Source organism: Hirundo rustica, chromosome 1 (genome assembly GCF_015227805.2).
Source record: "Hirundo rustica isolate bHirRus1 chromosome 1, bHirRus1.pri.v3, whole genome shotgun sequence".
Lineage (NCBI taxonomy): Eukaryota > Metazoa > Chordata > Aves > Passeriformes > Hirundinidae > Hirundo > Hirundo rustica.
This window is the reverse complement of record NC_053450.1, coordinates 148761505-148776025: the sequence shown is the minus strand read 5'-3', so window position 1 is coordinate 148776025 and position 14521 is coordinate 148761505. Positions and strand designations below refer to the sequence as shown.

The 14521-nt window shown below is 40.5% G+C and overlaps 1 protein-coding gene across 2 annotated transcripts in view; it reads right to left on the bottom strand.

Moving 5' to 3' along the window:
• Positions 1-8674: 8674 nt before the first annotated feature.
• PAXIP1 (PAX interacting protein 1) overlaps positions 8675-14521 on the bottom strand; it is a 30818-nt gene continuing 24971 nt past the window's right edge. For both annotated transcript variants that reach the window (XM_058422864.1, XM_058422867.1), the window contains exons 16-21: positions 13215-13383; positions 11576-11676; positions 10319-10453; positions 10160-10235; positions 9557-9616; positions 8675-9074 (exon numbers count right to left, since the gene is read on the bottom strand). In XM_058422864.1, the coding sequence (XP_058278847.1) occupies positions 9058-9074; positions 9557-9616; positions 10160-10235; positions 10319-10453; positions 11576-11676; positions 13215-13383 (558 nt within the window). In that variant the 3' untranslated portion in view covers positions 8675-9057. The remainder of the gene's footprint in view (positions 9075-9556; positions 9617-10159; positions 10236-10318; positions 10454-11575; positions 11677-13214; positions 13384-14521) is intronic.

The following is a 14521-nucleotide window of genomic DNA, read 5'->3' as shown; positions in this document are numbered from 1 at the left end:
GGGAGACTCAGCACATAAATGTCTCAACAGTCAAATATGCAGCATTAGATAAATGCTTAATGCTCGTCAGTATTAAATAAATATATTCTTACAGGAGGGACATTTGTGTCGAGCAAACATCACACACAAAGTTGTTGTGATGGTGGATATTTAAACAGTAAATCTGTAACAAACCTATATGTAAAGGGCTTGCTTCTCACCAGCTTTCAATTCACTCCAAAAGTGACACAGGAGGTGAACAGCAAGAACACAGGGTTCTGCCAGGCTGCAGCTGTTGCTGTGTGTTATTTGGTTTCATCTTGTATTTCATTTTTACATTGGGTTTTAGAACGGTTTGTTCTGTACTCCCCTGTTCTCCTGGAAAATGTAACATCCCGAGGTTTGTCCCTGCCCTTTTTCCTGCCCATCCTCCCTGTCACTCCTCCCAGTCCCCTCCTGCGGGTCCTGTCTGTCATTTGGCTGTTCCTCCCAGCTTTTGGAGAGTTTGGGTCAAAGACATCGAATGACAGGGCAAGGGCTGAGAAGATCCCTCCCTTTATGTTCCCCATTGGTTTCCTTGAACATCCCTCCAACCCTGTTCCCCTCCTACCTTATCCCTCACTGGATATTGGCTTGTCCCCCCCTTTTAGCCCCTTCCCTGGATATAAGCCCAAGCAACACAAGGTCAGGCCTCTTGATTCGGGCTGGGCTCTAGGGCAGGAGCGCAGGGTAAAGACCGAACAAAGCCTTGGTTTCAACCCCAGATCAAGCTCCGACCCCTTCCTTTGCCTCCAACAGGGTCTGGCTCTCTCGTGCTAAGGGAAAGGTTCTCGGCCACTTCCCGGGTTTTTAGGACCCTACAAAAGTCCTTCTGTCTGCTGCTTGTCTCGGGCTAGCCCGGGCGAGAACGGAGCCGAGGAGCTCCGTGAGAGGCAAGCGACAGCAGCGACCAAGAAAATCAACAAACAGAACAAACCAGCATTATCAGACTCATTACAGCCATTCCAGAGCAATTCCACGGCGCAATCCAGTCCCACCAAGCACCCTTTTTCCATGATGTCCTAAAGAAAAACCCTCTTGTGCTCAGTGCTGCCTTTAGTAGAGTGTTTGGTCACCCTTGTGCATGAGGAGCACCAAGCCAAACATGACGAGCGCAGCTGGGAGAGGTGGGGTGTAGACAACAGATGTGCTGCGCTTCCCACCCTCATTCCAGAAGGTCCTTGCCCTTGCCAGGATCACAAAGCACAAATGATCCTGTTTTCCCTGTTAGATGCCACAGGACCCTGAGGCTGCAGCCCATTTTGCTGAGAAAGCTGCACTCTGGCGTGCCTGTGACGCGTACTTGGTGACACTTTCTTGCCTCTGCTTATTGTCACCTGTTTTTAAAAGGGTCCATCAGCACCTGTTTGTGCAGGAGGAACTGCGAGTAATGGTTATGGTGGAAATCTCTGCCACATGTGTGTTGACTGGTACTTTATCCCTCCCAGAAGCTGCAGCTGCAGGTGATGGAGGTGTCCCTTTCAGACCCCAGGAATGTGTTTGGAGAAGGAACAGATGGAAAACCTCAAGACACATATTTTGGAAGAAAATTGCCACGATGAGTAAAAATTAATTGGGACTAGTGAGTGGAGTTAATGCAGGAGACTGGGAGCAGGTGGCTGTCGCTCTGCCTGGGTTGCTCGTTTTCAGGCTGTGTTGGGTCTGGGTAAGCCCAGCTCTGGTGCTTTAGGGGTGGGTTTAAATTTGGTGATAATCACGAGAAGTCAATACAGTTACTCCCATGCTTCACGTTAAACACATGTTTTTATTCCCCAGGGAAAATCCATTACCTGGACTTTCTTCATTGGATTCAGCAGCTAAAGGACAAAACCCAGAGAGAGCAACTCCGTTTTTGCTGATGTATTAAATTCTCTCCATAGGGCACAAAGGCATATTGTTGTTTTCCTAAAAATCCAGGGAGCTGTACTCACCACTGCAAAGCAAAGCAGCCTTGCTGCAGAAAAAAAAGTAAAACAAGTGGCACTGGCTGCAACAGCTCCTTCAACCTCCTTTGCCATTTCCAAATCTGAAAAGCAGAGAATCCCAGGAATCATGTTTTATTTTTTCCACTGTGAAATATAACCCAGTGCCAGCTGGTGTTTGGTATGGTCATTTCTCAAAGGAGAAGAAATTGATTTAAATCTTTATAGGTAAAAAAAAAAAAAAAAAAAAAAAAAAAAAAAAAAAAAAAAAAAAAAAAAAAAAAAAAAAAAAAAAGCGCAGCTGTTTCTGCCTTTATATTTCCCATGCTGAGCTTAAAAATTTTATGGGATGGTGCTGTCAAACCTCTAATTTTCCTGACAGTCCTTTGAAGGACAAGTCCTTCCACTTCTGCCCCTCTTTTTTCTTACCCCTTAGAGGATGCTTAGGACAGAAACTTCCCCTGTGCTCAGTGAAAGCTCCGGGGCTGTTTGCAGATTGTGTGTGGAGGAAGGGAGATGAATTCTGGAGGTCTGTGTAACTGAAGGTTAAACAATTAATAATATCAGTTTGATCAGCTGAATAAATGACTGAACCACCCTGAAGTGCTGCACGGTGTGCTCATGTTGTGAAGAGGTGCTACAAGGAGGAGGTGGTAAGTTAGCACTTAGGTCTGGTGTGGTGATGAGGAAAAGATAAACTTCAAAAGTTCTCTCCTTGTTTGTTCAGAGTTTGGACAAACTGCATGACAGTGTTTCAGCAGCTGTGAAATGCTGCTGCTGCAAAACTGGAAACAAGAATTCCAATTTCAGTTTCCCCACACTGAGCATGTTTGATTACAGTGGGTTTGTTTCTGTTTCATTTTCTCAATTAGTTTCATATCAGTTACTTTATTATTTGATATTTTAATAATTCATTTTGCCTTCCTAGTCAAAAAGCCCCAAACTAGTTTCATTAAAATCGAGTTTCTTGCAACCTACTTCAATTTAAATGGAGTAATTTGCTAATTTGTCAGCTCCCAGAGGCTCCTATCCTTACAAAATTCCACACACACCTCCCATTTTTTGGGCAGGGTACATTTTCTTTCATTGTTCAGAGGCACTAACATGAAGTTTCCACTCTTGCTTGCGATTATCCCCGCATCTTGCAAAGCAAGTGAGACCACACCTGCGTGGGGTGCTCAGCTCCCATCACATCTCCCTGCCATTGAGTTCAGTGTTTCATTTAGCTCTTATAACTTTCTTGGTTCTCAGAAAGCCCCTGTGTCACATCCGTGTGAGAATGGGGTTTGAAACAGCTCTGTAAACAGTCCATCATTCAAAATGAGCTGCAGAGAGAGGCACAGCAGCTCCAGCCCCCAGGCAGGGTTTGTTCTCTCGCTGTACTGCTGACGAGTGACTGATGCTCCCAGGGCTTCACACAGCCTCCACCTCGCCCTGTGCTGAGAGGGTCGATGGCACTTAATCAGATGATGTCACCAGATAAAATAGATGAGTTTCCAATCACAAAACCTTTCCTCCAGGTGCACACATCACTCAGAGCTTGGCCGTTTTGATAATCTCTTCAAGGAATATATTCTCTCTCCTTGTAAGGCGTTTTACAAACATTCCTTACTTCTACCAAGATGAAGAGAGATACTTCTTTAATGTCTGGACTTTATTACATTGCCTGTTCCATGGAAGTAGAAATGAAATTCACAATACAAAACTTCTTGTGATGGTAAGAGAGGAAATGAAGCTGTATCAGTCACTGTGGACCAAGAGGAAGAGGCTCTACCAAAACATGTTGAGATATTAATTGCAAAGAAACTCTGGAGAAGCAGCTTAGGAGCAAACACTCAATTTTCCACTCACATGAGGAACTGCCAAGTTGAAGAGCACAGATGGAAATGAGAGCTGCTGCTCATGCTTCGGACAGCAGCCTGGAGGACTTACAGACTGTTCAGAGGCCAAGGACGCAAAATATATTGCTTTTAATGCCCTAAGTAGCACTTTAAACATGCTGGATAGCTTTTATACTGTGCTGGGTGCTCTGACAGAAAGGTGGTGGCATTGGGGAGGCCAGGTAAAGAAGTCTAGAACCCAGCAGCAGCTAGAGTCTGGAAAGTTAAATTCATGGCTACTGCAGCCTTCTCTAGGCAAAGAGAGCAATGGAGCAAGGGGCAAAAGCAGTGTGAAATGCGAGAGCAGGAAGCACTGGACTGACCAACACACTGCATGAGAAGCAAGGTGCTGGTTTTGGCACGGAGGTGGGAGTCTCAGTCTGTCCAGATAGAATTGTGTGGGTTTGTTGTGTTTGAAACGTTGCTGGAGAGGTGACTTCAATTCGCCTTGGACCACAGCTCCTCTGAGTTCTCCCCTTAGGTGATGTGAGCTGCAACTGTGCAGCCCCTCAGCTAAAGGATGCTGGACGAGGAAGGACGTGCCCATGTTTTGATCCCTCCCTTTTTCTTCCAGAGCTTTTCAGTCACATCTGCAGAGTGTCTCCACAAACCTGCACCTGTCTGGAGGATCAGTGGTTTGAACACCGCTGAGTCACCACCCAAGGGCTCTGTGGCTGCACTTTCCCAGGTGAGCAGCAGAACGTCACTGCAGACACTGCAGACACAACCAAGCTGGTTTATGTCACATCTGTCACGGCCTTGCAGCTCCCAGCACAGACGCAGCTCCGTAACTTTTTAACCCCTCCTGACTCATCTGCAATTCAGATTTCTCCGGGCTGGGCTGGTGGCTCCAGTCTGCCTCTCTCCATGCTGGGCTGGAAGCCACAACTGTCATGTGAAAAATCACACTCTTCTCTCCCTTTTTCCTTCGAAAATATTTCATTGCTCTAACAGAACATAGAAAATTCTGAGCTGCTTTGAAATACAGATTTTGTTCAGCGGGTTCCTCTGGGGAAGGCTGACTGACTTTGCCTGTTCTTATCACTGAGCTCCTTTTCCTTCCCTGGGAAGAAGGCTGGTGGGCTCCATTCTTTTGGGCCCCAGGGGTTAATCCAGCCTTCACAAATACAGTTCAAATACTTTTTTTTTTTTTTTTTTTTTTTTTTTTTTTTTTTCTGACAAATACATTTCTCTACCTTCTCTCACAAAGTCAGGAATGACTGTATGACATAGTTATTGGAAATAAAAAGCTGTGAGTTTATCAAGGCTAAGTATCAAATCCCCAAAACCAGGAAAGCGGTGAGGATGTCTGTTTGCTTATTAAGATGTTTGCAGCATCTGTAAGGAGAAAATTCCTGTCACCATAAAGAGCTGTGTAATTGCCCACAACACTCCAAGTTAAATGGAATTAAGTGAGGATCTGTCCTATAAAGACACAAAAAGCTGGGAGGGAAACTTCTGTTCCGTCTCTTTGACAGAGCTGCCTCATTTTAAAATACTTTGGCTGACCTACTAATTAAACTTGGCTTCCTGAGCTTAAAACACTCTTTTTCTTTTTGGTGTAGCTTGCTACAAGGACAAACCCACTCAAAGCTGTGTCAGATCTGGAGTGCTCCCCGTTACCGATGCTTCCTCCCCGGCAGACCCAGCCTGGTCTCTTTCTGACAAAACACTGCTCAAGGATCAGAAGAATTCACCCTCCCGGTGAAGGTGGGAGTATTTTCCCAAGCATCCCTCACTCTTCACACTTGTCTGCATACATACTATGCAGGTTAAAATTCTCTTAGAGAAGCTCGTTTCCCAAGGGCTCAGTCCTCCAGGGAAAGCTCCTCTATCCCACTGAGGAAGCTTCTCAACCATGCCTGTCCCTTGGGAGGAGCCTCTTGTGCTTTATGAAAAGAAGGTAAGAGCCAGACTCTGCTGGGAGGCATGTGGGGATGAAAGGAGCATCACCAGCCACTTGTGGAACAATGGATTCTCTGACTAAATACAATGATTTATTTATTTTCCTGAGGGTAGTAAAACACAGAAACAAAAATGCCCACAGAGGTTGTGGAATCTCCATCCTTTGAGATACAGAGCACTTAACCTCCAGAGGTCTTCCTTCCAGATGTACTTCTGGAAATCTGTTCCATAATTCTATTTGATGACTCACAGCAAAGAAATCTGCAGTAACAAGGGGAGCCCATGTGTGCATGACTTCCAAGATATCCCTAACCAATAGAATGTCTTTGTTATTAGACATGTTCTACATTTACCTTTAAATAACTACTTTATCAGAACAGGTTTTCTACAAAACAAGTTTTGTAGCTTGCATTACGGTTCTTCTGTGACAACATGAAAAGGTACTTTTTTTTTTCCCCCGATACAGAGGACAGGATCAAATGGACACTTAAGCATTACAACCTTCTACTAAGGCAAAAGCATGTTCATAACAGCAATGCTGTACCAGAATAGTCCATCAACCCCTTTCTCTATCACTAATCACACACACAGTAACATCTGTGCAAGCCAGTTGGCTCTGGACAGCTCCTGTGGTTCTTGAAAGACTATTTCTTGGCAGGTTGTGTTTTTCACTCTAATTGAAAGGTTAATCAAATCAGTCATACTTGTATGTTGGCTAAATAAACACACTGTCTTCACTGATGATGAAACAGATGCATTACCACTCATGTTCCCCATGGGGTTCATTTGTTCCATGATCACATTTGGTTTTCTTCAAGCTTCTCTCTGCAGTATCTGACAGCATTTTGGATAGTTTTCGTAAGGAAGTTTACCTTGCAGATGCTATTGCGTGCACATGTCTTAACTCATAACAGTTTTTGGCAAAGGTATCACATATCCTCAACACTGCTTCAGCATGGAAAATGTGGAGGAAGCCAACCCTACAAAAGGTTGGGAACTCCTCATGAGCATAAATGCATTAGGGAGTGGAGCAGTCTACACTGCTGAGGCTGAAACCACCAACACATTCAAACCTGTTTTCCCTGTGTCTCTCCCTCAGCGAGGCTCTCATCTTGCACCAAGCTGTTATAGCAGGTTCTCTTTAGCTTCTAGGACCCAGTGGGGCATTGTCATGTGCCTCGAGTCTGATTTTGTGCACAATGGAGCTGACTCCTAACACGTGCATCTCTCTGAAAGCAGCATTTACACTTGGTAGGGCAACATGTCGTTGCACGATGGGTACAAAATATGCATTCAAGTTCTGTGTACCACAAAACTGCCAAGCAATCCAAAGCTGCAACAGCTGATAATTGTTTTAAAGGAAAAAGGCACTCAAAAATCTTCCTGCCACTTGGTAATGAGTACAATGAAAATCTCTTCATTCAAAGAGATTAACACACATCATTTCAATATTACATTCTTTTGTGGGAAAAAAAGGTGCATTTATTTCTCCAGTAATAGTATTCATGCAATGTGTTACAGCATTCTTTAGGGTGGGATTAACTTTATTTATTTTCTGTGTTCTGAGAGATTTAGATAACTAAACTGCTTTGTTGAACTGTTGAGACATGTGTCTTTGCAGGGCTCTTTAAGTCAGGCTTTAGAGATGTTCTCTCCCTCCACTGACAGGGAGACCAGACTTGCCCGGCCCACAAGTCATTTGTACCACAACTCATCAAACAACAGTTAACTCCCACTGCAGTCTCTCCTTCTTTTTTTACTATTTTTAAAAGTTAAAGCATACAATCCTATCATCAATTTCCAACCTTAGGTCTGCACATTACAGACTTTTCCCTTCATCTGTCTAATAATGAAAAGGAAGCTGCATTTCAGAGAGCTGAACATCACACTAAGAATAAACACAGAACCCTGACATAAGTAGATTGCTTTTGTGAAAAAACACCATTTCCTCCCATCCTTACCACACCTTTTTAACCTGCCATTCACTTAAAACCATTGTGACCAAAGTGCAACATTCTCATTTATCCCACTTTGCCACCTTACCAAAAGTCACGCTGGTAGAAATTTTATCATTCCTGTGATCCTCACGTAGCCCTCTAGTGCTCCCAAAAGAAAAGCCAAGCACAGGAGCAGGCCAGGGCATGGAGAGGAATCAGCCAGCAATAAAAGGCAACAGGCACACAGTGACCTCTGTGGGACCTCACTCATCCTGACATTTACTACCACTGTGTTCTCACAGCAGCAATTTGTCATTCATTTAAGCACTTTGTTCAACTAAGGCATTGGGAGAAAAGCAACAGAATCAGTAAATCCAAGCACCAGCTGGATTTACACTTTAAGCCACAGCACAAGAGATTTGAAATCAGTCATTTCCCTGATGGGGGAGTGCAGATACTCCCTTGTCTGTACAGCATCAGAGCTGAATTGTCTTGCTGATCAGAAAGAAAAGAAATGCTTTTAGGATCACTTTTTCATCTACTGGAACCTAAACTGATAAAAATGGTCAAAAACAGATTATTGGAACTGTGTGTGTTCTAGGAAATACAACTGAATATAGATTCGGGAGACTGGTTTTTTAATATTTATTTAGTAAAACTCACTATACAAACAAAAAGTTATCACAACAGTGGAATATGCAGGGTTATAGTTTCTCCTTCAAGCTGTTTCTCTGCTTCAGTAAAAACACATATATACATTTACAACGATTTCCCTTTAAAGAACTGGGATTCATATATTAAAACATACCTGGTAAAATAAGCTTAAAATAATTTCACATTGCTTGGAAAAAGATTTGAGTAATTTACTCTTACCAGAGTGCCATTGTTGCACAGTATTCAAAAAAATGAACGACCACTAAAATATAGAGTAAAACATTTAAAAGTACATTTATTTCAAATGTGGGCAAAATATCAATATAAAAGAAAATAGAGTATAAGAAATAAAAATAAAGTACAAAACATTTTCATCTTCAACATCCATAATTTAATAGATAGCAAGCCCTTTTATTTTTACATCCAAATTACACTTTTGGCTGAAGTACCATAATTTATTTTAAAATGCTTAAAAATGGGCTCATTGTGATACCTAAAGTGGACTCTTTTAAAATGGTAGTATAATACAAAACATAGTAAATTATGTTTCAGCATAATAAAATTACACATCCTAAAAAAGATGCAGTTTATTTTTGCTTTCCTGCTTTAAACTGCTCATCATCCCTAGGAAAACAGCTGGAAAACAGCATCCACAGGAAGTTCTAGTTGCTTTGTACAATGGCTGAACAGCTAGATATAATGCTCCAAGGATTCCGGAGCAGTAAGGCATTTCACTATCCATCAAGTAAATTTATATGTAAGCTTGTTAAGAAAGAATAACTGTAAGAAATGACAGCAAAATACAAGTTCTGGAAAAAACATGCATAAAGACACAGAAGCCTTACTAGTCCCTCCACTGCATTTATCAAACTGGGTCTATAATCTCCAGCAAAAAGCTGTTTTCCTCATCTGAAAGTAACTTGTGCCAAATATTTCCCTCAGTGGCAAGTCCTTTTCCCACTGCCTAATATTCTACTATTTATTAATTTATTCTACTATTTACTCATATTTACTACTCCTTTGTGACCACCCTCCCTTCTTCTTCCCGTGAAGTATTTCCCATCAAAAAGTAACTCCATACTGAATTTAAGCTACTTTCTTGGGTGTTAAACTACTCTCCTACCAAGTAAACATTACATATACTAAAAAAATTACAATTAATTAGTTCCTAATTAAGAAACACTTTTAGTAAACCATACATCCCTTAAGCAGCAGAATGTCTTCACACAAAAAGGATATGATTCATAATCCAGTGTTTGAGTAAGCACTCCAGTCAGGACAAACTCAGCATTGTGGACATCTGGAAATATCAAAATTCATACAGTTCACAGCCTACTCAGAAATTCTGCCTCATTCTGCAGGTGTCAGGAGGGGCTGTTCTGGACATTTGTGGCTACAGCCCTACCATCAGCCCTCACACTGTTACTAAACACAGCACTTCTTGGGGCTCTACACTAAAGTAAAAATAACTAAACTGAAAACCCCTAACTCGCTTGATGAATATGAGATGGTGCCCCGGTTTCAGGTAATTTTCTTCTCAGTAGCTGGTACAGGACTGTGCTTTGAATTTAGAATGAGAGTAATGTTGGCAACACGCTGATGTTTCAGTTGTTGCTAAATTCAAAAATTTACGGTGATCTGCCTATAAAGTAACTATTAGCTATATCCAGCAAACAGCTGGCTTGGATTTCTCTATGATTTGCAGGATAGTCCATGTATTCCTCTGTTAGTATCTGAAAGCTTCAAAAGATCTCTGTATTTGTATAATAATAACTGCGAAATAGAAAAAGAAAATCAAAGTAACAAGTTACACTGTTCAATGACAACAAAAGCTTATACATACCTATGCCTCGTGCGAAATATTCTCGACATAAATGAAGGTCATTTTCACAGGAAATCAAGATTATCTCTGGCAAACTCTAAAGGAAAGGAAGTGATGGTAAGCTCAGAAGAACACAGTAAGGTATTATAAATAAATTTTAGAAAGCAACACTCAACACACTTTATTCTGCTTATGCTCCATGAGCTTTCGAAAAGAAGGTTGTTTGGATAATACTTTTCCTCCTGCGCACTCCACAATAGCTTTCATGGTGGAAAGACTGGGACAGATTCCGGGTGTAATGTAAAAATATTTTCCCTAAAAAGAGAAAAAGAAGACCAAGAAAAAGCATTATTATGTTGACTGATTTCTGCAACACATCAAGTTTTAATGTCCTGTGACGCTTCTTTTATACAACAGGGCAGGCTCTGTAAGCTGGGGCTGGGCTTATGGACACAGATTCATCAGTTGATGAGTTGTCCCTAATTACTGCTGATGTTTCCCCTGGAGGGGCAAATGCACGATTTTGATAAATCTGAACAGTTCGGGTGTGCCTATTTCCACACCTGTAAACTAACAGCTGTAGCTTGGTAAACACATAAGAACAATGTTCCTCGCTTCTTTTGAGCACAGGGACATCTCCAGTATTAAAAAAGAACTTTTACCCATTAATTAAGACCCAATTTATAACTTTCTGACAAAATTTTTTCTACTACTGGACTGAGATAGGTGATCAGATCACAAAGTAGATCATCTCTGTTTATCAGCTATGTATAAAAACCAGAAAACACCTTGCTATTAATCTGCAAAACTGAGAGCAAAACGTAGCCATTAGACATAATAGAAGGCATAGATTCTTATTCATTACAGGTCAAAAAAATACCAGTTTTTAGGTGGTTTACCTCCATAAACAGTCTGTAATGCAGTTAGGCTGAAGAATCTCTGCACTGTAACGTTATTTTAACCAGAGGCATGAAAACATCTTGCACCATCCTAGCAAACAGCCTGGTGGAAAGGAGACTCACACTAGAACTCCCTGAGGCTGAAGAGCAATCTCACTCACAGACTCCCATTTTTTATGGGCAAGTGCTCTATGAGGCTGGTGTAAAAAATTAAAAGAGGAAACAAAGAAAACAAAGTCCCTTCCATGAGTGGATTTTTACAAGTAACAGAGCAATGTTCTACATTCTGGAAGGGAAGAAATATCCTGAGACTGTTTGGTTAACATCTACAGGATCCAGTCATTCAGAGGGCTTACATTACCCCAAGGATGCTTAGGCAGAAAACAGGCATAGACCCAAAATGAAAATTTACAACAAATGTTTCATGTTATATGCCAGCCTGCTCTACTGCTTTCAGCTAGAATACCTGTGGTCCCAAAGCTGAAAAAATTAGGTTGAAAAACTCCCAAATATTTCAACGTTGTGGTAAATTGCATACCTTGAAGAGTGGAGCTACTTGTGCTCTCTTTAGAGACTCCTCTAAACTAAAGCAGAAAAGCACCTCAGCTTCAGCATCTCTGAGCACAAAGTTCTGCTCATCTGAAAAAGAAAGATTGATGTGGCACACAAAACACAAACATCCCCATGGCCCAGGATGGAATCTGAGCAGAACATCTCTGTGGCAGAGAGGCTCTGAATGGCAGACACCTGCTAGAATTTAACCTGATTAAAATGTTTTCATTAGGCTTCTTACAAAGATGACTATCAAATACTTGGAAAATTAAGCTATGTTTTACACTTGCATACCTAACAATAATCACTGTCCTACCAAATCCCCTTTTTCTAATTTATTGGAGGTACTTGCAAAATTTTTTTTTTTTTGATTCTCTGCAAAGAAGAATAATCAAGCAGAAGGATTAAGTTTAAATTCAAATTACTGTGATGACCTATGGGAGCCCAGAAACTGTCTTCAAGGCCTCACACAGTCTTAACAGAAAGAACTTTCCATCAGTTTCATTTGTCCTGTTATTCACCAAATTTTTCATTCTTTATTAGGGATGGAATTTCAGTCTTTATCTTTCCACAAAAGCTATGTCAAACACATTTCTAAATCCAATTTAATTGAAAACCCCTAAGTCTAAAAACCAAAACCAGAAAATTATACAGAGAACAAATTGGTCTTTCCAAGGACTACTATGACAACTTGCAAGAGACAAAAAGACAAAAGAAACAATTAAGACAATTTTTATAAACAATTGCCGTATTTTCCATCATTATAGCAAGTACAAAACTGCAACCAGCCCAGGAGCTACAAATCAACCTAATTTCAGTAAATAAGTAAAGTACTTCAAGTACCATATCACAAGAGTCATACTAAATCCCCCGACTTTCTTCATCTTCTAAGTTTTCAAATTAATCAGTTTCTCGGTTCACTGATGCTGAAGTAAGCAAATTGCCTTCTTGAGATTTATAAAAATGTTTGCTGGTTTATTAGTTAATTATCCATAGATTCAAGTCTTTATGGTGGTTAGCCAGCGATATTATACATTTTCCTCTTACAAGCCAATTATATAAAAAGCACAAAAGAATCATAAACCAAATAATCACCCTTTCAGAAGGAGCGAATTAAAAAATAATGCAGCCACAGGTAAAAATCTACAAAATGGCTACAGAAGAAAGAAATACAATACTTAACAATATCCAATCATTTAATTACCCAAAAGCAAACTTTTAAAGTGTGTTTTTCTTTCATTTAAGGGGCAGAAACTGTATTAAAACTAATGAAAACTAAATTAAACAAAATGTTCTGCTGAAAGAAAACTTGATTTTAAAAAAACCAAACAAACGTATAATTCTTGTGCCAGCTTTGCTTAACCATACTAACACAACCTTCTAACTCAAGTGGAATACAAACTAGTTGCTAATATAAGTACTTAAAAACTTCGCAGATTATTCTTCAAGAGGTGTGAACAAAGACAGACTTGCTGTAGAATTAAAATTTCTGCTTTCAAAAGCTGAGCTCTTTAGAAAACTGGTAAGACACACTGAAGTCAGAAGACAAAAGAACAAAGTATATTTTAACATCTTTGTCACTGTACCTTTATTTTGCTACAGGAACTGATACTAATTCAACTTACCAACAAATTTCTGGCATTTGAAACACTCTTCTAACCACTCTGGAGTTACTATGTGCTTGACTACAGAAATTGCTGTCAGGAACTTGACAGTTCGGGTCACTTTACTGGCAATTAGGTGGGTACATTTCTGGGCAGAGTCTGCTACTTCACCTCCAAGGATATACAGTTTCTGAAAGTTGTACAAAACACAAATCAGAATGGAATAGTTTATAAAAAAGTGGAGGAAAACAAGAAGCTAAATATCGTACCGTCACATCAAATAAAACTAAGCTCCTAATGAAATAGTAAATGTAGATTTCTGTGTTACAGTGATTCCTGTACTCAAGCTGATTAATTTTGACAGAATTTACAGCCACTGAAAATCCAGATATTTCCAGACATAATTATCACTTGGCAAGATTGATAACTATTTCCCGCTTCTGCAGTTTTTTTGATTTTGGGTTGTGTTTTTTTCAAGCAAGCAATTAACTGTAAGATACAAATTAAAATATTTTTCAGTGAAACAGAATATTACATTTTAAGTAAGCAATAATAAGAATATATAAGAATATATAAGAATATATAATAATTTTGCTCTTTTCTAGAGAAGATGCAGTACACACTGTAGCTACGGCAAACTTAATTTTGTTAGGCTTTTCTTTAAAGAGAAAAGCATCTCATGAAAAACACATATTCCACATGCATTTTTGATGATACTGAGCACCTGTACCCTTTTCCTTGGTTTAAGCTACCGAACTCAAACCAGCTCCTCACAGTTGCTATCTTATCAATTAAGCCAGTCATTACCCGAAGGAATAAGTAACACAATGAATGAGCTGGTGAGGCACATCAGATTACCACAGGTGTTAGACATAAAGAATGCTGCCTTCATAAAAATTCCAAGGATGAAAAACTATTTGGACAGCCTTAGCAAGTATGCATGCTGGATTTCTGATAAAGGCAAACATTTTGCACAAATAAATAAAACCCACGCCAATACCTGTAAGCATAAATATTTACCAGACTAGGGTTTTTATAGCATGAATGCTTGGGAGTCCCAGAGCAAGAAAGCCCAAGGGCTGGGTTAGAAGGTCTGAGGGGTCTCTGGCAGCCCTGTGCACTCTACTGCTCTGAGAATGATGAGCACGTAGGACAGACAGGAACAGCGCTTTTAGCTCTTCTTTACCACGCTCTGATGGTTTGCATAAAGATGACCCACAAAAGTATTGTTCAATGACACTGAACCTCTCCACCACTACCTCCTTCCTGGCAATAAACACTCTGTGAACAGTACACTGTACCCCTCTGAAAGGCAAAGGCTGCTTTTC